Source organism: Ovis canadensis, chromosome 3, assembly GCF_042477335.2.
Source record: "Ovis canadensis isolate MfBH-ARS-UI-01 breed Bighorn chromosome 3, ARS-UI_OviCan_v2, whole genome shotgun sequence".
NCBI classification, from domain to species: domain Eukaryota; kingdom Metazoa; phylum Chordata; class Mammalia; order Artiodactyla; family Bovidae; genus Ovis; species Ovis canadensis.
Window position 1 is genome coordinate 144,156,908 of NC_091247.1, and position 26,747 is coordinate 144,183,654.

At 41.6% G+C, this 26,747-nt stretch overlaps 2 protein-coding genes across 9 annotated transcripts in view; one reads left to right on the plus strand and one right to left on the minus strand.

Annotated features, from left to right (window-relative positions):
* The window catches only part of PFKM (phosphofructokinase, muscle), a 44,229-nt gene extending 21,209 nt beyond the window's left edge, over window positions 1-23,020 (minus strand). Inside the window, exons 1-3 of one of the 6 annotated variants that reach the window (XM_069580917.1) lie at window positions 22,867-22,934; window positions 20,867-20,957; window positions 19,869-19,991 (exon numbers count right to left, since the gene is read on the minus strand). In XM_069580917.1, the coding sequence (XP_069437018.1) occupies window positions 19,869-19,991; window positions 20,867-20,948 (205 nt within the window). In that variant the 5' untranslated portion in view covers window positions 20,949-20,957; window positions 22,867-22,934. Of the gene's footprint in view, window positions 1-2,953; window positions 3,198-19,868; window positions 19,992-20,866; window positions 20,958-21,760; window positions 22,161-22,866 lie in introns of those variants that run through there. The other 5 variants (XM_069580915.1, XM_069580916.1, XM_069580918.1 and 2 more) reach the window with 5 other exon arrangements.
* The window catches only part of SENP1 (SUMO specific peptidase 1), a 52,133-nt gene continuing 47,328 nt past the window's right edge, over window positions 21,943-26,747 (plus strand). The window contains exons 1-3 of one of the 3 annotated variants that reach the window (XM_069580921.1): window positions 22,261-22,289; window positions 22,773-22,884; window positions 26,273-26,320. In XM_069580921.1, coding sequence (XP_069437022.1) covers window positions 22,833-22,884; window positions 26,273-26,320 — 100 coding nt within the window. In that variant the 5' untranslated portion in view covers window positions 22,261-22,289; window positions 22,773-22,832. Of the gene's footprint in view, window positions 22,885-26,272; window positions 26,321-26,747 lie in introns of all 3 variants that reach the window. The other 2 variants (XM_069580922.1, XM_069580923.1) reach the window with 2 other exon arrangements.

The window sequence follows — 26,747 nt, forward strand, 5'->3', positions numbered from 1 at the left end:
CTCAGTCAGGCTGTCCCACTATATTGAGTCTGAGGTTTGCAGCCCGGGATCTTTGGACTTCTTTCAGAAAAGAACCACACCCTCACAGAATGACAGGCTGAAATGTCACAGAAATCAAGCCCAAGACCGCAAAAGTCCTGGCTAATCCCTCCCACCCCAACTGGAGCCTATTTGGAGAAGAAGCTAAGGTCAAGGAGAAGGGTGGGTGACCAAACAGAAATGAGAAAGGAAAAAAGTTAAGGTAGCCTCACAGGGTCCTCCCTTTTAATGAAGGGAAGGGCTATTGCAGAGGACAGGAATCAAATGAGGCTTGGGGCACTGCGAACCAACAAAGCAGAAGCAGAAAACAAGAGTATGCTGGGTTTTGGTTAAGATTTGAGTTGGGTGTTATGGAAATGTGCTAAGTTGGAACAGGAGTTCCAGGTTATACAGGTACATTGGAGCTTGGGTAAATAATGGTTCAGGCTTAGGAATGGTGAGGGACTTTCTCTGGCTTTTCCCATCCCTCTCAGGGTCTCTGCCTCCTATGCATCTCTTGATCCTTTATCTTCAGGCCTTGCCCCTCACACTAAACACTACCAAATGGGAAGAGTAACACAAAATCACTGCCACATAGATATGAATATGTACACATAACATGGGAACACCTTCATATTTTTGTCTTTAGGACTTCTCTCTCTCAAAGGAAAATACAAGACATACTTTTACATCCATAAAAATGCCAACTGAATCATCCCTCTCCCAGTTATCCAGGCTAACCGCTGTTATTTTAACAATTTATCTCCTCTTTACTCTCAAGAATCACAACCAGTTACCAAACCCTATTATTCTCCTTGTTATTATCTTCCGTTATCCTTCTTTTCTGTCCTCATGGCCTCTTTCCATCTGAATTGTTTTCTTCAATAGCTGGTCTCCCTCTGCTTGCGCTTCCCTTTTCCACTCTATTTCAGACACCAAATAAACCTCCAAAGGAAGGTCATAGGCCTCTGAGGCCTCAGCGGAGAGAGGACTCATTCACACGATCAGGAGCTGATGACCTTTAAGTGCAGCTCATGTTTCAGATGTGAACCCTGGGGGGCAATCAGGGTAGCTCCTGATAAAGACACAGGTCACATCCACGTATAAATCCATACACATGCCAAGAAAATACATGCAATGAGACACTCATGAAGAAAACATACACAAACATACATAGTGTTGTTAACAAACACAGGTTCAGAGATATGCTGCATATAATCAGTACTGACAGATAAACCCAAACTTCTCGGGTTGCATTCAAAGCTTCCATGACCTAACTCTTGCCTGGGGCTCCAAACTGGGCTCCTGCAAATTTTCTTCTCCATTAACATCTAACCTTCACTTTGTTCCTCCCCACTTCTGTGCCTGTGCACATTGCATCACTTGTGTGGAAGGCTATCCTGGCTCTGTCCACAGATCAATATCCTACTCCATTATTTAAGGCCTGTACTAGTCACATCCCTGGTAAACCTATTAAGCCTTCACTGATTTCCATAGGTCAAGGAGTACTGCTTTCTGAACCTCCTCAAATCACATAGTGTTTCTGAAACCAGATCACTCACTTAGCACTGAATTATTGCTTTATGTGATATTTTAGTTTCTTCTTACGGGTTGAAAAGGTTGGGCTAAATAAGGAGTCAGCAAACTACAGCCCAGGAGCCAAGTTGAACCCTTCCAATGTCTTTGTAAGGCAGCAAACTAAGAAAAGTTTTTACATTTTGAGTGGTCGAAAAAGCAGTTTCATGACATATGAAAATTATATGAAATTCAGATTTCAGTGCTCATACCACTCACATTCTTTTGATAATTATCTATGGCTGCTTTTGTGCTACAAGAGCAGAGTAGGTTATTGCGACAGAGACTCTACAACATTTACTATGTGGCCTTCAAAAGAAAAAGCTTGCAGATACTAAAGATTGCTAACGTCATTTTCCCTAACTAGACTGAAAACTCCTGGGGGGTTGGCGGATCATTTTCATTTTTTTAAGCTTCCCACAGCCTACCAAAGCCTATGCACATAACAACAGACATTCAGTAAAGCATCAGTGAACTGACAACAGAAGAGGCACACAAATATAGGAAAAAAAATTAAATATGCTTGGATACTTCTAACACATACAGATACAAACAGGACTTAAGAAAGCAGATAGCAACAAACAGAGAGAGGAATACAAACAAGAACAGAGACACTCTCCTATTTAATGAGTGTTCATGTGCAAATTTCTGCAGTTCTCAAGAAAAGAAAGCCTAAATGGTTGCTGCAAATAGGAAGGCAAAATTTTGGAAAGAAAAGAACAGAACGTTTGAGTACTGTGCCAATCCCTTTTTCCCTGAGTTTTCCTCTGCTTATTCACTCTGGGAGCTCATCCCTGTTAGAAATCCATACAGGGATCTTCCACCCACAGAGGCTTCAGTGACGGAGAGAATGCATCATAAACGGGGGGGCGGGGGGGGGGGGAGGTTGGGAGTGCTGACCTGCCAAAAAAAAACCAGCTCAAATTCTTCTGCTGCAGCTCTAAAATTGTTATAGAGGCACAAGACACAGATATACAAGCAGAGTCATAAATAAATGGATCAACAGTGACACACATGTAGAAATAGACATGTTAAAACCTATATATAAAATCACAGGTGCGCAGAGAAGCCCGAGGGAGGTTGAAAAACAGGCGAGGCAGCATCCTAGGTGCACTGACTTGAACTGGATGAGTGCCAGGGTAGGAGTCAGGCTGCCGAGAGCCACTAGGTCGGAGCACCACCCACCCATCCCTGATTCCCAGGCAAAGAGACAGGGTGTGCACGAGAGGGACGAGTCGAGGGGCTAGGATTCGTCACCCATCCCCCCTCAGCTCCTCCTTCTGATGCCGCACCACCTCTTCTTTCCCTGTCTGCTCCCTTCTGTTCTCCCACCGCCAACTCCCAGCACGTTTATTCCTACCTCGCTTGCTCTGGCTATCCTCCTCGCTCTTTACCCAAGGGCCCCTCTTGCCTTAGAGTCTTAGCTCTCCTCCGCCCGGGCTTCTTTGCAGATTGTCCTTGGGGAAAGGGGGAGGGGAGCTTGGCGAACACTGGGAGGAGCCAGGTGGAGGCGCCGGGGAGGGGAAAGAGGAGAGGCTTTTCAACCTCCACTAAGCTGATGCCGGCCGCAAGGCTCCTCCCGCTTCTGCTCGCCTTTCTCCTCCCCCTCCCCCTCCCCCTCCCCCTCCCCCTAAGAACACAGCACAAACGCTACAGGGTCTTAGTTTCTCCGGTCCTCAGAGGGTTCCAGCATCCAGCTCCGGAGGCATCAGCTCCGGTACACAGTAGGAACCAGGTTTTATTTCGTTGCTCCCCTTGTTGTCCTCAGAGACAGTTTTCCTAGCCGGGGCTTTTCTGCATTCAAACATCCCCCGCAACTAAAAATAAGCCTCCCTCTCGGGCCCTGTCGACTGTCTCCCACCTCTGTCACTCTGTTAAGAGTTAGTCGCCCAGTCGTGTTCGACTCTTTGCGACCCCATGGACTGTAGCCTCTGTCCATGAACTTCTCCAGGCACGAATACTGGAGTGGGTTGCCATTTCCTCCAGGGGATCTTCCCGACCCAGGGATTGAACCCGCGTCTCCTGCATTGCAGTCAGATTCATCACCGTCTGAGCCGCCAGGAAAGCCTTCTGTCACTTTAAACATTTATTGGAAGTCTGTTTGCCAGGTTTTGTATTAGGTTCTGAGAGATGAAAAGATAAGTGAAACAGAATCCCTGCCCTTGAGGAACACTGATCACTGGTATTGACATTTTCTATGTAGTTCTTCAGTCGTTCAGTCGGGTTTGACTCTTTGCGACGCCATGGACTGCAGCGCGCATTCTTCACTGTCTCCCAGAGTTTCCTCAAACTCATGAGGGATGTCAAAAACCCCTTTTGCATTTACATACCTTTCTCAGAGAAAATACAGGGAAGCTAGCGAGGAATGAGAGTTGTTTTCGTTGTTTAGTCGCTAAAATAAGAGGCAAGAACCCTGCCTTGACAGCCTCATTCTCAAGCCTGCAGTAGAAGGGGATGCAGGATTCTGAGAGTGAGCCAATCATATCTGTTGGGCCACAAAGCAAGAAGAATCCATCCTGGGTACATGGATCAAGTACTACTTGAGCAAGAGGTGCATCCTTTTACCCAGCTCCTCTTTACTCTTTCCACTGCTCCACCCATGCCTTGTTTCAACCCCTCTCCACAGCCATCTCTCACCTTCTTGCTGTTTTACCGTCCCTCCTCATGCTTACTTTTGTTTCTGCACCTACACATACTGCAAACAATAACAATGCACGTGACTAGGAGATAAAACATATGACTACACAAAGTCAACTTTTTGCAAATGCTGCCATCAAAGAAGTGAAAAGACAACCCATAGAATGGGAGAAAATATTTGCAGATCATATATCTGATAAAGGACCAGGTATTGAGAATATATAACTCTTGCAACCCAGCCATAAAAAGATAATAAACCAATTTAAAAATGGGCAAAAGATCTTAACAGATACCTCACGTGACAAAGATGACAGATGGATGGCAAATAAGCATATGAAATGATGCTCAAAATCATGTCATTAGGCACTGCAAATTAAAACAGAGAGACCACTACCATCTATTAGAATGAAAACTTGACAGTACCAGATACTGGCAAGAATGTGAAGCAACAAGAACTCTTTGTTGATACAAATGTAAAATGGTATAGTCACTTTTAAAGATTCTTTGGCAGTTTCTTACAAAGCTAAATATAGCATTACCATATGATCCAGCAATCATATTCTGAGATATTTATCTAAGTGAGTTGAAAATGATACCTATACAAAACTCCGCATATAAATGTTTAATAGCAACTTTGTTCAAAATTCCCAGGAACTGGAAGCAACCAAAATGTCCTTCCAAAGGTGAATGGATAAACAAACTGTGATACATCCATTGGATATTGCAATAAAACAAAATGACCTACAAAGCCAAGAAAAAGAACATGGAGGAATCTTAAAACATACTGCTTAGTGAAAGAAACTAGTCTGAAAATACTACATACTGTGCGATTCCAACTATATGACATTCTGGAAAAGGTGAAACTATAAAGACAGCGAAAAGATCAGTGGTTGCCAAGGGTTCAAAGTAGAGATGGAGCAATTGATAGGCAGAACACAAGGGATTTTTATGGCAGTGAAACTATTCTGTATGAAGCTATAATGGAGGATACATGACATTATGCATTTGTCAAGTTACAGAATCATAAAACACAAAGTGTAAAACCTAATGTCAAGTATGGACTTTAGTCAATAATAATGTATCAATACTGGTTCATCTATTGTAACAAATGTACCACACCAATGCAGGATGTTAATAATAGTGGAAACTGAGCAGAAAACAGCCAGGATATATGGAAACTGCAATCTGCTCAATTTTTTGTAAGTCTAAAACTTCTCTAACAAAGTCTATTAATTTCAAAAAATATATTCTGTTCAATGAAATATTAAATAAAGTTGTGAAAGTAACAAAGAAAAATGGGCAAGCATTTGAAAAGACATGTATCTAAAGAAAATATACAAATAACCAATAAGTGCATGAAAAGACCCTTTCTGTTTTGGAAGGTTAATAATTATTAATTCCGCTTATTTAATACAGACCTATTCAAATCATCTATTTCTCCTCGTGTGAATGTTGGCAGATTGTATCTTTCAAGGGAATGGTCCATTTGACCTAGGTTACAAAATTTGTGGGCACAGCGCTGTTTGTAGTATTCATTTATCATCCTTTATCATAATTTTCACGGAATCTGTACAATGTCCCCCCTTTCATTTTGGGCATTAGTAATTTGTGTTCTGTTTTTTCTTAGTTAACCTATCCAGAGATTTATTAACTTTATTCACCTTTCTTAAAAACTAGCTTTTAGTTATATTTTCTCTATTGATTTGTCTTCAATTTTACTGATTTCCAATTATTTTTTTGTCTGAGCACTTTGGATTTAATTTGTTCTTCTCCTAGTTTCCTAAGATGGAAACTTAGGAAACTATAAAAGATTTAGATCACCTGCTTTTCTGATATATCCACTCAATGTTATAAATTTCCTTTTAAGCACTGCTTCCTCTGCATCTGACAAATTTTAATAAATTGTGCTTTTAATTTTATTTAGTTTAAAATATATTTATCTTGGGATTTCTTCTTTGACTAAAGTGTTACTTAGATTTGTGTTGTTTAACCTCTAAGTATTGGGGCATTTTCCAGTTATCTTTCTGTTACTGATTTCTAGTTTAATTCCACTGTGATCTGAGAGCAGCAATTATATAATTTATCTTCTTTTAAATTAGTTAAGATTTTTTTATAGCCCAGAGGTCTGTCATGATGAATATGTTATCATGTGTGTATGAATGAATGCATGGGTGAATCAAGTCACCTTGAGAAAAATGTAAATTCAGCTATTGTTGGACGAACTGCTGAAATCAGTATTATTCAGTTCACTGATGGCGTTGAGATCACTGATGTCCGTATTTTCTGTATGCTTTATCTGTCCACTTCTGCGAGAAAGATGGTGAAGTCCCCAATTGTGATAGTTAATTCATCTATTTCTCCTTTTAGTTCTATCAGTCTTTGCTTCACATAGTTTGATGTTGTGTTGTAAGGCACATACACATTAAGAATTGTATCTTCTTGGAGAATTGACCCCTTTATCATTAGGTAATGCCCATCTTCAACCCTGTTAATTTTTCTTTGAACTCTGCCATGTCTAAAATTAATACAACCACCCCTGCTTTCTTTTGATTAGTGCTAGCATGGGATATTCTTCTCATCCATTTACTTTTTATCTATAAATAGCTTTATATTTAAAGTGGATTTTTTGTGGACAACACATAGTTGGGTCATGTTTTCAGATTGACTTTTGATAATGTGTCTTTCAATGGTACATTTAGACCACTGACATTCAAAATGAGTACTGGATTAATATATACCATATTCATTACAATTTTCTATTTGTTGTCCTTGTTTTTTGTTTCTATTTTGTCTTCCACTCTTTTCCTGCCTTTTGTGGTTTTAGCTGAGTATTTTATGTGACTCTATTTTTTCCTCCTTTCTTTCTTAGCATAGCAGGAATACCTTTTAACTTTTTTTTAGTGGTTGCCCTAGAGTTTGCAACATACATTTACAACTAATTCTAGTCTACTTTCAAATAACACTATGTCATTTCACAGGTCATAACAACAAAATAAGCCTAATTCCTTCCTCCCATCACTTGTATCACTTCTGTCATTTATTTCACTTACATATAAACATAAACAAGCATATACATGATAAACACATGGGTGCCTGCATGCTAAGTCTCTTCAGTTGTGTCCAACTCTTTGCAACCCCGTGGACTATAGCCTGCCAGGCTCCTCTGTCCATGGGATTCCCCAGGCAAGAGTACTGGAGTGGGGTGCCATGCCCTACTCCAGGGGATCTTCCCAACCCAGGGACTGAACCCCTGTCCCTTATGTCTCCTGCACTGGCAGACAGGTTCTTTACCACTAGCGCCACCTGGGAAGCCCATGATAAACACATAAGCGTACATAAGTGAATACACTGTGGCTATTATTTTGAACAAATTCCTGTTAGATCCGTTAGGAAAAATGAAAGGTTTTGTTCTATCTTCACTTATTCCTTCTCTGATGCTCTTCTTTCTTTAAACAGATCTGAGTTTCTGACCTATATTATTTTTCTTCTCTCTGAAGAACTGCTTTTAACATTTCTGGCAAGGCAGGTCTACTGGCAAAAAAATTCCCTCCATTTGGTTTTACTGTTGCTGTTCTTCAGTCACTCAGTCACGTCCGTCATGACTGTGATGTCAGTCACGTCTGACTCTGCAACCTCACGGCTGCAGCACACCAGGCTTCTCTGTCCTTCACCATCTCCCAGAGCTTGCTCAAACTCATGTCCATTGAGTTGGTGATGCTATCCAATCATCTCATCCCCTTAAAATCTTTATTTCTCCTTTACTGTTTAAAAATTAATTTAATTGGAGGCTAATTACAATATTGCAGTGGTTTCTGCCATACATTGACATGAATCAGCCATGGGTGTACATGTGTTCCCCATCCTGAACCCCCCTCCCAACTCCCTCCCTATCCTATCCCTCAGGGTCATCCCAGCGCACCAGCCCTGAGCACCCTGTCTCATGCATCAGACCTGGACTGGCAATCTGTTTTACATATGGTAATATACATGTTTCAATGCTATTCTCTCAAATCATCCCACCCTTGCCTTCTCCCACAGAGTCCAAAAGTGTTCTTCCCATATGTGTCTCTTTTGTTGTCTCACATATATCTCCTTCACTTAGAAGGATGATTTCACAGGGTACAGAATTATAGATTGGTGGTGCAGCGGGGGCGGGTGGTTCTCTCTTAACACTTAAAATATTTACTCCACTAGGTGGCACTAGTGGTAAAGAACTCGCCTGCCAATGCAGGAGACTTACAGACACAGATTCAATCCCTGGGTTAGGAAGATTCCCTGAAGGAGGGCATGGCAACCCACTACAGTATTGTTGCCTGGAGAATCCATGGACAGAGGAGTCTGGCAGGCTACAGGTGTTGCAAAGGTGTTGGACATGACTGAAGTGACTGAGCACGCATGCCACTCTCTTATTTGTATGGTCTCTGTGGAGAAGTCAGATATAATTCTTACCTTTGTTCTTCTATAAGTAAGGTGTTTCTTCCCCCTTTCAGGAATTTTATCTTCAATTTTCCATAACTGAAAATGAGATGCCTAGGCATAGGGGTGTTTTTGTTTGGCCTTCAGCTTGTTTGTTGTTCTATGAGCTTCCCAGATATGTGATTTGATGTCTGACATTAGTTCGGGGAAATCCTGTCTTCAATGTTTCAAATAATTCTTCTCTTCCTTCCTTTTCTTTTGGTATTCCCATTATGTATATGTTACATCTGTTGTAGTTGTACCACAGTCCTTCAATATTCTGTTGGGTTTTTTCCAGTCTTACTTTGTTTTTCAATTTTTGAGGATTATGTTGATATATCCTCTGGCCCAGAGATCTTCCTTTAGCCATGCCCAGTCTACTAAGAGGTCCATCAAAGGCATTTTCCATTTCTGTTACAGGGGTTTTCATTTCTAGCATTTCTTTTTGTCTCTTTCTTAAGATTTCCATCTCTCTGCTTATATTGCTTGTCTGTTCCTACTTGCCATCTACTGATATTTTAAGGCACATTAATCATGCTGCTGCTGCTGCTGCTGCTGCTAAGTCGCTTCAGTTGTGTCTGACTCTGTGCGATCCCACAGGTGTTTAAAATTCCTGGTCTGATAATTCTAACATCCCTGCCATGTTTGGTGTTGATGTTTGCTCTGTCTCTTCACACTGTTTTTTTCCTTTTTATATGCCTTATAATTTTTTTCTTGGTTGCCAGACATGACATACTGGGTAAAAGAAAGGGCTGTAAATAGGCCTTAATAATATAGTGGTGAGGTGTTGGGGAAGGAAAGCATTCTACAGTCCTATGATTAGATTTCAGCCTTTTACTGTCTCTATGCCTCTGGACTACAAATTTCACAAGTGTTTCTCGGATTTTTTTTTTTTCTCCCTGGCCCTCTTAGATGGAATAGGACAGCTAGAGTGGGCTGGAGTTCAGTATTACCCTTCCTCAGATCAGTTAGACTCTGATAACTTACTCTAGTAAGTTAGGCTTTGGTTAACTAGTTTCTCCAGAAGGCAGGCCTTGTTAAGAAGAACAAAGTGTTCCTATAACAGGGAAGAACAAATCTGACTCCATATTAGATGTTTCTTTTACTTTTAACTTTTGTATTCTATTGCTTTTGCTACAAGTTACTCACTAAAGGGATGTTGTCTATAGGCTTAAATTATACATAATGGCCCATCTCTGAAAACTCTGCCTCCCACGTAATAAATGTTACACCAATATACCTTTGTTTAGCTCACATGAAACCTCCTGACCAGACCCACCTGTGAATGGTTACAGCAAGGAAGAAATTAATATATATAGGAAATGGGAATTTACCCCCCTTTTACTATAAAAGAAGCCAGAGTTCTAACTAAGGAAAGATGTTTTCTTGGGGACCCTAATTCACCATCTTCTCAGTCTTCTGGCTTTCCAAATAAAGCTGTTACTCCTTGCCACATCAACTCGCCTCTCTTGGGCTTATCTTGAGGTGAGAAATAAAAGCTAAAACTCAGTAACACTCTGGTTTAGTTCAGAATGGTTCCTCTTCTCTTCCCCCTGCTGGAAGCCCAACCAGATTTTTCTCTGATACTGTGCGAATCTGGTCAAACTCCTGGGAGTAAATCTCACAATATTGTGAGGGCCCCCCTTTGACTGGATCCTCCTATAGTTTTTAACTCCCAGAGTTGTCTGCACTGAGTCTCCAGCAATTTGTCAATTACAGTTCAGGTTTTCCTACCCCTTCAGTGTTTCCCAAGGTTTCTACTCCTGAGTCTCTGCTCCAGTAAGCTGTGATGAACTGTATTCACTTGCTTGTCTCTCCAATTTTAGAGTTAGCTGTTTGCCCCGAGTCCTCCCCACTCTGATAGATTCAAGAAGAGTTACTGGCTTTTCAGTCTTTTTTCACTATTACTTTTTGTTAGCATGGAGTGTGACTTTCAAGCTCCTTGAACTGGAGCTGGGGAACTGGAATGGGGAACTGGTAGATAGAAATCCAAATTATACATTTTAAATGGATAAACTTTATGATATGTGATTTATATCTTGATAAATCTGCATTTAAAATTTGAAAAAGGAGAAGCTGGAAGAGCTGTCCATACATTCTGGGCTTTTTAATTCCAAAAGGGAATATAAAGGCTGAAATTTAAGTCAATCTACCCCTTCCCCTTTCTACCCACTACTAACTTCTACATCTTAATGTAGGAGTTCTTAATGAATTACTGCATTACTGAGTCTACCTTGCTTAGGTGAAGACAAGGAAATGTCATCTAGTCCAGCCTTGTCCCCAGATACTTGGTCCTTTGGATCCCCTTTTCTGTCCAGGGAGCAATCACCCCCATGAGGACCACTGAAAGAAACATCAAACTAGAAGGCACCTAGGGAAACTACAGGTCAGCTGCAGGTGGGAGTCACAGAAAAGAATTTTCTCAGAAGGACTAGGCCTTGCCTATTGTCATCCCGGTGCAGTCTCTAAAACTGAAGATGTTACTTTCTGAGAGCTAAATTAGTAAAAAGCCAACACAATATAGAGAGTAGCTAATGGAAGAAATACATCATATTAAGAAATGGCTGTAAATGTCTTCCTGATAAGAATTTTGAGAAACCCCAATTTGTTATTAATTTATTCATATATTCAACAAATATTTATTGAGAACTCATTATGTGCCAGTCACTGTGCCAGGTACTGAGGTATAATAAGCTCTCATGAGGCTTATCATCTAGAGGGACTATCTAGGGTTCAAAGGAAGTTATATCTCACTGGACCTGGGAGATATTTGAGAAATCAATAATTCAATCACAAATTGCAATATATCAAATTTTTGTGACAACAATATATTAATTGAGGGCACGCGGAATAAAAAAAATTGGGGCCTGGATAGTAAGACTCTAGTAGTATTTATTTAGTACTGTTTGAGAGAAGAACACCAGAGGAAATATATTCCAGCATTAGAGAGATGGATGATATGATAAAACCACAAGAGCTCCTTATAAATGGATTTCCCTTAATCTTAAACTCCAAGACCACACATTTTATTTTTTCATAATTCTCTGTTTATCAAACAACTTTTAAATTTCAAATATAGTTTCTCAGGAACCTTAACAACTTGGAAGGGGCATGTTAGTGAGCTTTGGTTGACTAATGATTCAAAATTTGGACGTATAATTTGATGGTAGACTGATGACAGAAGAGAATTTTGAGATCTGGGAAATTCTTGAAAATACTTATATATCTTATACCTAATCCTCAGGCCTCTAATGGGGAGGCTGAGAAGTATCCTTCCAGGCAGGGTGCTGGTGTGTGGAGCTTATGGGTAAACAGAATATGGTAACTGAGGAAGACGACTTTGAGAAAGGGGTCTAAACATTGTCCTATCTTAGGCTGCCTAAGGAAAGAGTAAGGAATAAAGTGCACAGCTTAGCAGAGCTAAGGACCAGGAGTCATAAAACAAAGCAGCATGTTAGGCAGTCAAACAAGAGCTGGTGCCAAAACACATCTCAAAGTGACTAAACTAAGCCAGTAGCTGAATTTGCTTTCATCATAAGATTATTTGCATTGCTGGTATAGTTTAAGGGGGCTGGAAAGGACACTGTGGATCCCTCCTCCAGAGAACACTGAAATTTCCTGAGTTTGCACTCAAAAAGAACCTGGGGTTCTCAAACAAACTTGTCAAAGGGTGAAGGGTGGGGGGTTATGGCCATTCTAATGACTTAAGGATAGGAATTAGTTAGGGTTCTGCTGGAAGTCTAGAATTTTTTCCAAAATATAATCATCTTTCTTCAGTTGTTTGGATTGGTAGCTAGAATTCAGGCTTTAGAGAACTTGACACAGAGTAAGGGGAAAATAAGAGGTAAACCCATAAGAAGAAAGTCATCTGGACGTAGAAGGCCACGTGGTTAAAACTACTATTTATTATACTGTGTCCTATCTAGTGGTGGTCTTCTTGTTTTCAGCACATCAGGTAAAGCTAATGTGCACAAAAGAGAACTATCTTATATGAGAGCTCCCCTTATATGTCATATCCTGGTATTAAGCAATGAAAGACATATTCTTTACACAGATCCTCAAAGTACAGGGAGGCTTCCAGAAGGTCCTCTTAGTCTTCTCAGAGCTCTCTGGGTATCAGACAGCTATTGGGGTGTTGGCATGAAGTCCAGGCAAACAGTAGGGGAAAAAAGTCATAATTATTATAAAAGAAGGCATTCTAGTGGAGAGAAGTAAAAGATGTTTAAAGAGAACTCTATAGTACCTAGACAGGAAGAGCACTTGAGTAAACCAGCTGAGGTATTCTAAAGCATCTTGGTTCATATGCTCTACGCATTAACCCTGTTAAGTAATGGTAGGAAATGAAGAGATAGACAGCTTTGGAGAGGACCCTTCAAACTGGGATAAAATCAGACAGTACTGCGAGGAAGTTGAGCAGTTCTTGAGGACAGATTGCTTGGACACTGATTTCTAAAGGCCGGTATAGATTAAAGACGATAAAGAGGATGTAGTACGGCATAGTCCTGAGTCCATTCACTTCCACTAGGATGGTGTCATGACTGTGGAAAGGACACGTATCTATATTTAGACCTCTGCGATGAGAAGATAGCTAGTGACAGCATACCAGGACATCTAGGGATGAGAAGTAGGTACGTCAGTTATCTGGGTGTGATTCTGGCCCTGGAGAACAGGAAACAGCATACTATAGGTTTCATGTGCTCAGTCAACAAATATTGAGTACCTATTACGTGTGAGACACCATTTTAGACTCAAAGGGATCCAGGATTGGAAAAACAAATCCCATTTGTCCTTATGGAGCCTACATAATAGTGAGGAAAGCAGATAATGAATAAATTAGTCAACTAGTGATTCAATAAAGCAGGGCAAAGAAGGGGAGCAACAAGGGTGCCATTTTAAGTAGAATATTCTGGGAAAATCTTGCTGAAATGACATTCCAGGAAGAAGTCTGAATAAACAAGAGAGATGAGGGAGAATAGCAAATGCAAAGGTTCTGAAGCTGGAAGAAGTTAGGAGTATCATACCAGAAGATCACCAAGATGTCCTTTGGACTAGACCCAGAACTGAAATGAGTTACTATGATTTGGTGGATTGATACTGTGAAACATCTCTCTCTGGGTTAAAACAAGTATCTACCTGTTCCTCTCACTTCTACACAAGCCCTGGGTCTCATCTGCTCATTACCTGACTAACATGCTATCTGTCTGTTTTCCTCCACTAGAATGGAAGCTCCCTGAGGACAGACCCTAGGTGTACGCAAGAAACCACTGTCTACACTGGAGCTTGAGTTGGAATAGGATGACTGCTGGACACGCTGCAGCCTCTACTAGCAATGAGTATTAAAGTTTCTGACCCAGTGCACTAATTAAAGGTTCTCGGTACCAGTCTAGCAGATTCAGCATCACCTGGATCCTTGTCAGAGATGAAAATACTTGCGCCCTACTTGGAATCTACTGAATCAGAAACTCTGGGGCTGAGGCACAGCATTGCACTTTAACAATCCCTCCAAGTGATTCAGATGTGCAATAAAGTTTGAGAACCAGTGTTCTAAGTTGAGGAGGTCTAGGAACACCAACACCTGAAGAATAAAGCTGCATGTTTCAAAGGCCTGGGTGGTTCCTATGCAGTCATTTCTGCCAATGAGGATCGACTTCTCAAGAAAGTTAGCTCAAGCAGAGGTCACAGGTAACAAGATGACCCCCACCACAGCTGAAGCACCACCTTCAAGCCTTGATAAGCGCAGAGGTAAATGAAGTCTTTAGCTGAGGTATGAAGACTCAAGCTTGAACCAGACACACTTTTTCTTTTCTTAAAGTAGCAAATTTTGAGGGTTATCAAGGAAGAGATGACATATAATCATTATACAAGACAATACTGGGTGTGAATCTTGTACTTCAGACCTGCTGACACCTCATGGAGCATAACGTTAAAGGCTGAGCAGTTTAGCAAGTCCAAGGGATATATCTTTAGACTCTTAAATACATTTTCCTCAGAGGGAAATGAGAGGGTTAACTGAGAGGTAGTTTAATAAGGAACCATTCAGAGTAGGGTACTCCAAGAAAATAAATAAAATTATTTGTTCATCAGTGGAAGATGAACAAAAGTGTTCCTTAAGTCTACTGGTATCCTTGAATATTTGACTCAAAGAAAAGCATCTGTAAGGCTATTTTCCTACTCAGTGATCTTTCCAATTTAGTTGACACTATAAAAGCTCTGAGAATTTTAGCTTTGCAAAAACACAAGTTCTTTGGAGTTGTTTCTGGGAGTTTGGGATTGGGAGGTCAGTGTTGAATGGTGTTGAGATGAAGTAAATCTTGATAGAGGCAGAGCTCCCACTGATTTTCCTTTAGCAAGAATACAGTTTCTGGGATCATGATAGCATAGCATCTATATGTGGAGAATCCTGTCTCTACTGTAGGAAGCAAGTATGCCTGTTTGGAAGGAACTTAGGTTGTGGGCAGAAAACACTTGTATAAATCATTTGTGCTCACAGTGTTGGGATAGCTTCACGTCTGGCCTGCATAAACTGCCAAGGTTTAAGTGTATTATCAAAGGAACTGAAAGTAGAGGCATAGGCAATGTTGGTGATAGATAGCTTAGACAAAGCAAAGAATATGATAGGTTAAGTCTTATGCTTCTGGGTTGAGGGTGGGGGTAGCTGTGACAGAAGAGGCAGGTGGGGGCAACACTGCTCTCCTGGCATTCTCCCCCATTTGCAGCCCAGTAAGAAGTGGGCTCAGCAGTCACAGGTTACCAAGGCTTTTTGCCCATCAGTGAACAGAAGAGGCTTATGCACAGTTCACTTCAATTCAGTCGTTCAGTTGTGTCCAACTCTTTGTGACCCCATGGACTGTAGCAGGCCAGGCCTCCCTGTCTATCACCAACTCCCAGTCCATCCAATCAGTGATGCCATCCAACCGTCTTATCCCCTGTCATCCCCTTCTCCCCCTGCCTTCAATCTTTCCCAACATCACGGTCTTTTCCATTGAGTCTGTTCTTCGCATCAGATGGCCCAAGTATTGAAGTTTCAGCTTCAGCATCAGTCCTTCCAATGAATATTCAGGACTGATTTCCTTTAGGATTGACTGGTTGGATCTTCTTGCAATCCAAGGGACTCTCAGCAGTCTTCTCCAACACCACAGTTTAAAAGCATCAATTCTTTGGTGCTCAGCTTTCTTCATAGTCCAACTCTCACATCCATACATGACTACTGGAAAAACCATAGCTCTGACTAGATGGACCTTGGTCAGCATACTAATATCTCTGCTTTTTAATATGCTGTCTAGGTTGGTCATAGCTTTTCTTCCAAGGAGCAAGCGTCTTTTAATTTCACAGCTGCAGTCACCATCTGCAGTGATTTTGGAGCCCCACAAAATAAAGTCTGTCACTGTTTCCACTGTTTCCCCATCTAGTTCCCATGAAGTGATGAGACCAAATGCCATTATCTTAGTTTTATGAATGTTGAGCTTTAAGCCAACTTTTTCACTCTCCTCTTTCACTTTCAAGAGGCTCTTTAGTCCTTCTTTGCTTTCTGCCATAAGGGTGGTATCATCTGCATATCTGAGATTATTGATATTTCTCCCAGCAATCCTGATTCCAGCTTGGGCTTCATCCAGTCCAGCATTTCTCATGATGTACTCTGCACAGCAGCTAAACAAGCAGGGTGACAATATACAGCCTTGACGTACTCCTTTCCCGATTTGGAACCAGTCTGTTGTTCCATGTCCAGTTCTAACTGTTGCTTCTTGACCCGCATACAGATTTCTCAGGAGTTATAAGGTGGTCTGGTATTCCCATCTCTTTAAGAACTTTCCACAGTGTGTTGTGATCTACACAGTCAAAGGCTTTGGTGTAATCAATAAAACAGAAGCAGATGTTTTTCAGGAACTCTCTTGCTTTTTCTATGATTCAACGGATGTTGGCAATTTAATCTCTGGTTCCTCTGCCTTTTCTAAATTCAGCTTGAACATCTGGAAGTTCACCCTTCATGTACCATTGAAGCCTAGCTTGGAGAATTTTGAGCATTACTTTCCTAGCGTGTGAGATGAGTACAATTGAGCGGTATGGTGAACACTCTTTGGGATTGACCTTCTTTGGGACTGGAACGAAAACTGACCTTTTCCAGTCCTGTGGCCACTGCTGAGTTTTCCAAATTTGCTGGCATATTGAGTGCAGCACTTTAACAGCATAATCTTTTATGATTTGAAATACCTCCACTATTTCAAAGTTAAGCTTGAGGTCTAGTGAGCAGTTGGATCTGCTGAACTATAGTCTGGCCCACCAAGCTGCCTACTGCCTCTCTGTACTTGTCATGGAGGTAGTCATCCCACAACCTCAGCTGTCTGGGAATACTAACCACCTTTCTTTACAAAGGTCAGGGGCCTAGGAAACTCACTCCCTTGCTGTGCCCCAGTGCAGGATCAAATGACTTCCTTATGTTGAGAACTAGTCCTCTACAGGCCAGAAGCACACACATACACATTCAGCCTGCCTCATTATAGTATAGGCTGATTTGTCTACACTGATGGGCAGGGAGTTGAAGAAAATAACAGCGGCAGCTGCCTGCATGCCTGGTGTGAGACTGGAAGCAAAATGTATTCCATTTTGCTTGAAGACCAGAGCACAGCACCTCCATATATAGCTTCACTCAAGTAAGGAGAAAAACATCCTGGAGTCCCTGTGAACTTTTCAGGCTGGCAGCAGCAGCCACAGAGGGACATCAAGCCAGGGTCTGGGGATTTGGGGGCATCAGTAACTCTGGGCTCACCTCAGTGCTATTTGACGGCTGACTTCCTCACTCATGCCCTACAAGACTGCATTGCCTAGATGTGAGGAACTGAGCAAGACAGGGACGTTACCCATCCCACCAAAGCAGGGAGCCACTCTTGCCCCCTCCAATGCATCCGCAAAACAATTATTGTTTTAAAACATGAATATGACCCTGTCACTCTTCAGTGACTTCCAATAGCTTGGGAGTGGTAAGACCTAGAAGGAGAGCATGATTTGGCCCTTCCACTATTTTCAGAGTTGGTGCTACAGCTACTCCTCCCCTCCCTCAAGTTGTGCTGGTCTCTCTACTCCTGCAACGAGCCAAACTCCTCATTTCAGAGCCTACAGTCCCTTTTTCTAAAAACTCTTCTTCCCCCTTTCCCTGGCTAATGTATACTCATCTCTCGAGTCTTCCTAAGAAAGGGTCTTTCTGACTTCTTGGGCCAGGTTAGATCCCATGTTTTGCACTCTGATTATAGAGTATTCCTTCACTGTACTAGCATCATTCTAATTATCTAAGCATGTATGTGATTATGTGATTACTGCCTTACACTGACAAAACCAAAAACTTCATGAGGGCAGGCAATGTACTAACTTTGTTTACTTTATGTCCAGTGCCAAGTACAGTGCCTGACATAGTATATCCTAAACAAGTTTTCTTGGAAGGAACAAAAAGAAGGAGGGACAGAATGAGGGAGGTAGAGAAGAAAGAAGAAAGCAGGGAAGGAATAAGGAAGGAAAGAAGCAGGGGATGAAGGAGGGAGGCAAGCAGGGAGAAAGGCAGAAAAGGAGGAATGGAGGTCCCAATGGGGCAAACTGGGAAGATATTTGATTCTCAGTCTCTAATGGGAGAGCTGGAAGGGTTGAATGTAGCTCTTACCTGAGGCCTCAATGCTCAAAGGCAGAAGTTGAACAGCAAAATATTGTCCATGGGATAATGCTGAGTTCAAACCACAAAGGCAGGTCCAAATGGGTCATCAGAGCAAAGGGGGTCTGAGGTGAGTATTAGGTATAGAGCAAAATGAGAATAGGAAAAGCAGAGAAGAAGGCGGCAAATAAGAAATAATCTATACAAATTCAGGAAACTGTAGGACAAGTCCACCAGTTGGGCTTATGTCTTGACCTAGCAGCTTTTTATGCATGGGCAATGCAAGTCTGATTAAAGGGACACAGACCACACATAGTTGCCATATATGGATACATATTGTTCCAGGAGCCTAATAAATTGGGACTATTGTATACAAACCATTTGCCTGTGAGTCTGGTTAGCTCTCAGAACACTGAGGAGACTGAATTAGGTTACAGTGTATGCCATTTCAAAGCCTAGGACTGGATCCTGCCCCATGGTGCCCTGCCAACATACTGGAGCTCAGTGAAGCTCTGCCAAAGCAGTCAGCTGGCCCCTCCCTTTTCTACATCTCCAAGGCATCCTCTTTTGAAATTCAACACTTTGAACCAAAGTTATCAAGCTCTTTGAGTTACACACTGTCTCATATTATCTCCCTTCTTAATCATCAGTTTCTGGGTGAGAGGGAAAGCATCTAGTTCATTTTCTCATCTCCTATTGAGACGAGTATTAATACAATTACTTCAAACAGTAAGTGCTCAAAAATTATTGAATAAATATTGCTATGTATTTCATAGATGCTGGGAGTGATTACACCAAAGAATTTTTTAACTTCTTGAGGAAAACCTTTTTAGACCTAAATTCTTTTTGAAAAATATAAGGAATTGGACTAATTAATCTCTAAAACATTTCCAAACTGTAAACTACTGAGACAATGACAAGGTCATGTCATTGTCATTTATGTAAAAATATATATTTACAACCTCTCTATCATTTCTAGTATATTATTGGGCACATAGTGGGAACTCAATAAATGTTTGCAGTGAACTGACTCCACTACAGATATATTTAAGCTGAGAAGAAACATAGAAACACATTCAGAAACGTATTTCTGAAGTTTCACATAAATTGCTTAAGAGTTGTATACTACTTAAAATATTCAAAAGATATGTGTTATTAAATGGAGTCTGAAGGTGAATATTTTTTTACAATATTTGGAATAAATTTGTGATATAATAACTCCTTAATCTTTTTCTTAAATGTCTTTCACATTTTTATATATCAAAGTTCCTAATAATAGGATAAACCAGATTAGCAGCTTACAGTTATGGAAGAGCCAAATGACTTACTATTGATTAAATCAAGCTATTCTTCATAAAGGGAACTGTCCCTCTTTCTACAGTTTCACAGATTCCACTCCCCACCCACCCTACACAATTTTCTCTCTTGTGTCTTAACTAATTTTTCAAATTTAGTCTGTCTACCCATATTTATAATGATATTCACAATTTTTTCACTTTCCAGTGTTCCCTTTCCACATTCCTCCCCCATGCTTAACCACATGCCTCACCATTTTCAATAATGGGTATGCCTTCCACAGTGTCTGGATCATCCACGGTATCTAGACTCTCCAAGGCATCTGTCCCAGACGGTGGCTTTTGTATGAGCATGCTGGAAGTTGAAGCTTCTTCAGCTGAGAAAAAAACATTTCTAGGTTATCCTCAAGGTGGGATTCAGGGAGGAGAGTGCTCTTTATTCTCTTTCACTTTCTATTTGGCTCTCAGCTAGCTGTCCAGGGCATTTTATGCATAAATCCAGTGAAAAATTAGAGAAGTGATGGCTCTTATCAATAACTATCTTACGTCCAAAAGGTTATACTCTTGACATAAAAGAGGTGAAAGCAGAACACAAACCTAGAAACTTTAAGACTGGGGTGGAAGAGAAAGCCATTTTCCTTCAGGATTACATTTATCTTATAGGTTTTGGAGTGTTCATACATTTAATACACCTACTACCAGCACATGTGCTATAAATCTTGTTCTATCTCAACTCCCAAGTCTTTCTTATCTGCCTGGGGGCTATCCTCGCATAATAGGCCAAAATCTCACCTGACACTTGTGAAGGGAAAAGACAGGACTCAGTCATAAACATTTTATCATAGTGAGAATGGAATAAACAAGATCAGTTGACTGCTAGACTGCCTCTGCACTGCTGCTGCTGCTGCTAAGTCGCTTCAGTCGTGTCTGACTCTGTGACCCCAGAGACGGCAGCCTACCAGTCTCTCCCGTCCCTGGGATTCTCAAGGCAAGAACACTGGAGTGGGTTGCCATTTCCTTCTCCAATGCATGAAAGTGAAAAGTGAAAGTGAAGTCGCTCAGTCGTGTCTGACTTTTAGTGACCCCATGGACTGTAGCCCATCAGGCTCCTCCATCCATGGGATTTTCCAGGCAAGAGTACTGTAGTGGGGTGCCATTGCCTTCTCCCACTAGTAAGTCTCATATCCTATACTGAGATTCCTGGCAAAAGAATCCATTCTGTTACTGGAATATGATCAGGAGACAATGGTACCTGTTCTCTGAGGAGTCCTGACTAACTGGCGAGACTGAGTTACACACATGAAAAATTTCAGATGAAATTCCACTTTACGCATGGTTACCTCCTAGAAATAGAGACAGAATATAATGCAAATCAACAGATCTGTGGAAAAATTAAGATGGACAAAAATGACATGGACCAGGTATGTTCAATGCTAATAGGCCTTAGGTCCTAAGTATAAAATGTCAGCATATGAAGTGATACATACTATCTACTTTCATACATTTGACAGGACAAGATATCCTGAACTCAGCAAGCATTTTCTCCAGCAGCTGAGAGGAGCTAAAGGCTGGAGGCCTCCAGCTCAACCAAGTCTGACCTGACTGTGGCTGTCATCTGGGTCTAGAGTGCTTACTCAGAAGCATTTCTCCAAGACTTCTAGATGGGCCTGGGTCCTGAGGCCCACCAAGCTGAGGGACTTGGTGACAAGTCTAAATGAACAAATGTATGCCTTCTCATTATTTTCTTTTAAAAATATAGAATAAAGGTTAATCAATTCACTCCCATGAACAACAACATGGTCATCTAGTTCTTCAGAGAGCAGAATCCTGGGATGGATCTCCAGATAACTTTCCTCACACCTCCTGGAGGAGTGTTTCAAACTCGTCCATCGTTCTGGAAGTTTCCCCACTTTTCCAGAGTCTAGCCTAAGCCAATCCCAAGCTGTCCCCCAACCCCCACCCCCCGGCCCACCTTTTCCCCAATAGCCAATCATGCATGATAGGCTGCAAAGAGCACAGGACTGCAAGTTAAGAAACTTGTTTCCTAGTCCCAGATCTGCCATGTACTTTATAACTTTGGGAAATGATTCCACTTCTCTGAAACTCGTAGACTAAATGATGGCCAGTAACCTCTACAAGCACTAACGTTTTGTGATTCTCGCTAAAACGTGAATCTTGCCCGGCCTAGATTTAGCTCAGGTCTACATCTGTCAAGGTGGCCACCGGTTCCTGCAGTTCAAGAGCCAGAGAGAGAAGCTGCCATGGAAACCAAAACGTGAGCAGAAATCGCCGAGCGGAACCAGAAGGCGGCGGGTAAGGGGGCCGAGGGAACAGAGAAAAGCGAAGGACGATGGGCACACTAACAGTATTCTAATAAGGAGAAGGAGAAAAAGCCCAGACTGAAAGAGGAAATTATGACTACAGTCTTAGATGAGTCCCTTGGCGTCTGAGGCCTCGCCACACTGCGCAGGCGTTCCACGGGTCTTCAACTCTGCTCTTTGACCTCTCGCCCCACCCCCTCCTCCTCCGCAGCCTCGGAACAGCTCTTCCGGTGTTGTGGAGGCGGTTCCGGTTCGCGGCGGTTCCCGGGTTTTGCGTTCCGCGCCCGGCCGGAAACCCCTTCGCATAGCAGCCGGTTCCGGTTCGGTGAGTGGCGGCGGGAAGCTGGGGGAGGGGTGAGGATGGAGGGAGCCTTGACCGGGAGGCAGAGCGGGCCTGGGCCCGGCAGCCTGGGCTGGGCTGGACGGAAGCGGGGACAGCTGTGGGGAGTGCGCTTTTTCCTCTGCCCCGCCCCCTGGGACCACCTCTCCCCCCTGCTGTCCGAGGCCGCGATCTGGCGGGTGGCCGTTAGTTAGCTTTCCCGGGGCCGTTCCTTGAGGCCTCTTTCTCCGGGGTCGAGGAGAGGCCGTCTCCCTACGGTCACGGCCGCCCCATCTCAGCGCCTAGCCCTACTCGTGAGGAAAAGGCCGGTTGGGATTTCGGGGCTTTCCCGCCAGAGCAGGTCTCTCAGGGGAAAGCTGTTTTCATCGGGAAGCTCAGCTTTTCTGTTATGCGTGCTTCACCTCCCGCCTTCCTTGAGGCTTGAAAGATATTTCTCGACTACTTCTGCGTCTCATGTAAACATTTCTCCAACTCTTATACTCTGTGGTGTCTCCCAGAGATGTGATACCGCTAGTGCCACCACCAGAAAGAAACGTCTGGACCCTCCTGCCCAGGTTATGAAAATCCCCTTAACTGCCGCCGTTTGCTTACCTGGCTTATCGCCTCCTGGTAAATTCCCTCGAACCGTCTCTTTCTTGCCGTCCCCTATAACGTGATCTCTCTGGATATATACCCAGTTTCTCTTGAGCTTGGTGATTTCTGTTTATCGGTGCCTTTGCAGTATTTCCACTATCTTGTTGGCAGTAACTCGCTGCTTTATCACTTTCTCGTCAGCCTTGTTAAAGTCATTTCACCTCACGTTTGTTTGCTTTTTATATTTGGGGTGGTGGTGATTCTTGTGAAATTTATGCCTTTTAGAGGCCCCCAACTAATTAACTTAGGGTCCTTCTTCCAAGTGGGTGATTTTGGCTGATTTTAGATCGTATCACCTCCTAAATCTTTATAAAGAGAATTTGTGTTAAGGGCTTCTGTTGAGAGATAGGTTACACTGAATTTGGAATTACAGTCACAGTGAAACTTTAACATGTCTTTAAGAATGATCCGTTAACCTGCTAGTTTAGAGATTCCCTTTTCTCCTTTAGTCCCATGTTGGAACCCTCATTTGTTGTGGAGAAGCCTCACTCACTCTTACTTAATTCCAATTAATTATCCCAACTGCAAAGATGGTCTTCCTGGCACCCATCTGATGACAGATCTAGAGGCAGCAAATGAATTAAAAACAGGTTCTTCTACCTCAAGATAAGGTGATGTAATTCTTGACTACTGCTTTGGAAGTCTTTCCTTTTCTATACCCGACTCCTACACCTTCTACCAGTTGCACCAGCTTTATTACCTTGTTTTAAGTATCTGTTGATGAATCTGGTTTCCTCCCTCTGACAGATTCTCTGCAGCAGGGACCAGTTCTTCCTCATCATTGTATCCCCAGTCCACTCTGTGTTATTGGTGCACAGTAAATGTGTGTGTGTGTGAAAGAAAGTGAATCTTTTTTTTAAGGATTTTAAGGTGTTAGAGTCTAATTTGAGTGATGCCTTGTAGAAATATGAAAGACAACCAAAAATTGCATAATGATAGAGTGCAGACTGTTTCATATACATAATTTTCCAGAGTTTGTAATAGGATGATTCACATGATCACTTCCACACCCTTGTCATTATCAGAAATTATTCTTACTACATCTTGGTCCTGCAAAAAGCTAATTGTACAGTGCCTCTCCTCAGTATATACTTTCAGATAGCTTCATGGTAGCTCTAAATGTTCACTTTTATAATCACCTCTTTGCATGTTTGTCTTACTATGCTCATTACGTCCTGTTATTGTCAGGACTTTGCCATCATTTTTTTTTTCTTTCAGATTTTTTGTTATCTTGTGCTCAGCCGTTTATCTGACTTCAACTGAATACCTGTAATTACTTATGTTTTTTTCATAAATTAAATGACTGATGTGAAGTAGAAAATGAAGCACTAGAATACTCTTAGAAGGAAAAATTTCTCATGCTTGAAAGAATTTGGTGACATCAGAAGTTCCAGGTCCAACATTTCATGTTGAATCTTGGGGCAAAATATCCTTTCTCCCATTATACTTGCACAATGGCAAAAAGAAAATAGCATAAGCACACCAAAGAAGCTCGATGTGCCTGGGAAATCCCATGGATAGAGGAGCCTGGTGGGCTTCAAGCTGTAGGGTCGAAAGAGTCAGGACTTGGCTACCAAATAGTAGCAGCAGCAGCGTAAAAAATGGGTGGATTCCCCAAATTTAGCTAGAGATTACTTTTATCTTGCCCAAGTGTATGAATCCTTCAATAAGGATATGTTGAAGGATGTGAATATTGTGATGTTTGTTGAAAGAGCATCTGCTTATAAGTGAGGATGCCTAGATTTTTGTCTTTCCTTTGTCCCATCTTTGTGATTTCAGGCAAGTCACTAAACCTCTCTGGATATAATTTCCAACGTTCTTTGATTTCTTGCTTGCTTCCCTTTCACCTCTATCTCAGCAGTGCAAAGGAGGTTAACATGGGATTGTTCCAATGGGCACCAGGCTTTTAAATTGGCATTACTTTTAATATAACAAAAAAGACTAGTGGTAACTCCTGGCCCGTGGGCCCTCAGAACTGGGGCAACTAGGGGACAGGAAGAAAAGAGAGGCAGAGTGTCCTAGAGATCATTGGAAGTGCTGAAATGATTGGACAGTAGAAAATGAGAAAATATTTTAAAACTAACCCTGAAATAAATGTCCCCTCACCCCTCCCCACCCAAGCCAAACAGGTGTGTTTTGAAACGTTAAATACGATAAATATTGAAAATACAACTTTGTGGGGTTTGTTTGTTTGTTTTCCCCAAAAAAGACTAGTGGTGACGGTTATGGAATGGCTTAAAAGAGTGAAATGGGAGAAAGTCACTGCTAGTTTATTGGTTGATAGGACATTTTCCCCTTTATAGGGGACCAGGGAATTTGGCTTTCTTTAAAAAGAAAGAAGGGAAAAGAATAATCTGGAGAATTACCAGATAGAAACCTTATAGTAAGTTGAGCATTTGGAAATATATTTGAAGCCTTAATCTAAGACTTAAATTCTTTGCGTAACTCCCCTGGCAAGACTGGGTAATCAGATAATAACTCTGCTTAGTCTGTACCTATGCCAAGAAAAGCTCAAGCAGCCTTCCTTGATGTGTGCACTTCGGTGTTGGGACCATAAAGGGTTCCTGTTACCATCATTCAGTCTCCTTAAGTTGAAGCTCTGATAGTGCTATGTGGTTGGTGAAATGCTCAGTCTTTTAAAAAATAGGTGATAAGATTATGAATAAATAAGTGTACCACCCCTAGTCATCTCTTTGTAAATCTTCCAAGAAGCCTTGATCCTGGGATGTGTTTATTAACCTAGTTCCACCAGCTAGGCTTTTAACTTCTTTTTCTGGGCAAATTAGACACATTGAGGAGAAAATTTCGTATAGGCAAAGGGGCTTTGATTTGTAACCATTTGGTTAATGATGAGGGTGGGGGCCGTATTTAGTACAACTGTGATAAGTTCTTTGATTGTCCTCAGAATGTCTTATTACTTTTTGTTTGGCCTGTAAGACATGGGGAAGAGAAGTCTTAATAGGGCTACTATAAGATCTGTTACTTGTTTATAAAATGGTCTAGCATGAGGTGATAGAGCAGTGGATTGGGAAGAACATTTAGGTTGTAATTTCAGTGCTGTCACTAACTTTATGATCCTGTGCAAATTAACCTCCAAAGTGTTGGCTCTCCTGACCTGCTTTGTGCTGTAGTAGTCTGTGGGTAGCCCATAATCGCTCTTTAGTATAGCACAGGTTGCAGAAATGTTTGGAACTACCTTAGGCTCGTTTTAATTTCCATTCTCTTCCCATCAACTTGCCTTACCATCTTATTTTTTTTCTTCACTAAGAATAAAAGCACCACTTCTGAGTGACTTCATGTTCTATAATTATATGAAAGAGATGTTTCAGAATGTAATATTTCTGTTTTCTGTCTTCTTTTATAGGACTTTGTATCTTTGCTGAAGTCAGTGATGTGAAAACACCTGACATGGGTAAGACTGATTATGAAGTAGTGTTCAATCCTTTTACTCTAATTAGTTAAGCTGGAATGAAAGAATATTTGCATCTGTGCTTAATAATATTTTCAATATTTGGATTTTTGTGTTAATAATAATTTTAAAGGAGATCGCATCCTAATTATATAATACAATATATCAAACAATTTTCCTTTGGTTGGGCTGTTCTTTATAGCAACATTTTAAAGCATTTTCTCATTCATTGTATTAAAAAGCCAAATACATAGTACCAAGTATTACTATGTGCAAAGCCTTTTAAGTACTTAAAATACTTAATAGTATCTAGTAGGTGGGCTTCACTGGTGACTCAGTGGTAAAGAAATCCATCTGCCAATGCAGGAGACAAGGGTTAGATCCCTGGATCAGGAAGACCCCCTGGAGATGGAAAAGGCAGTGCATTCTA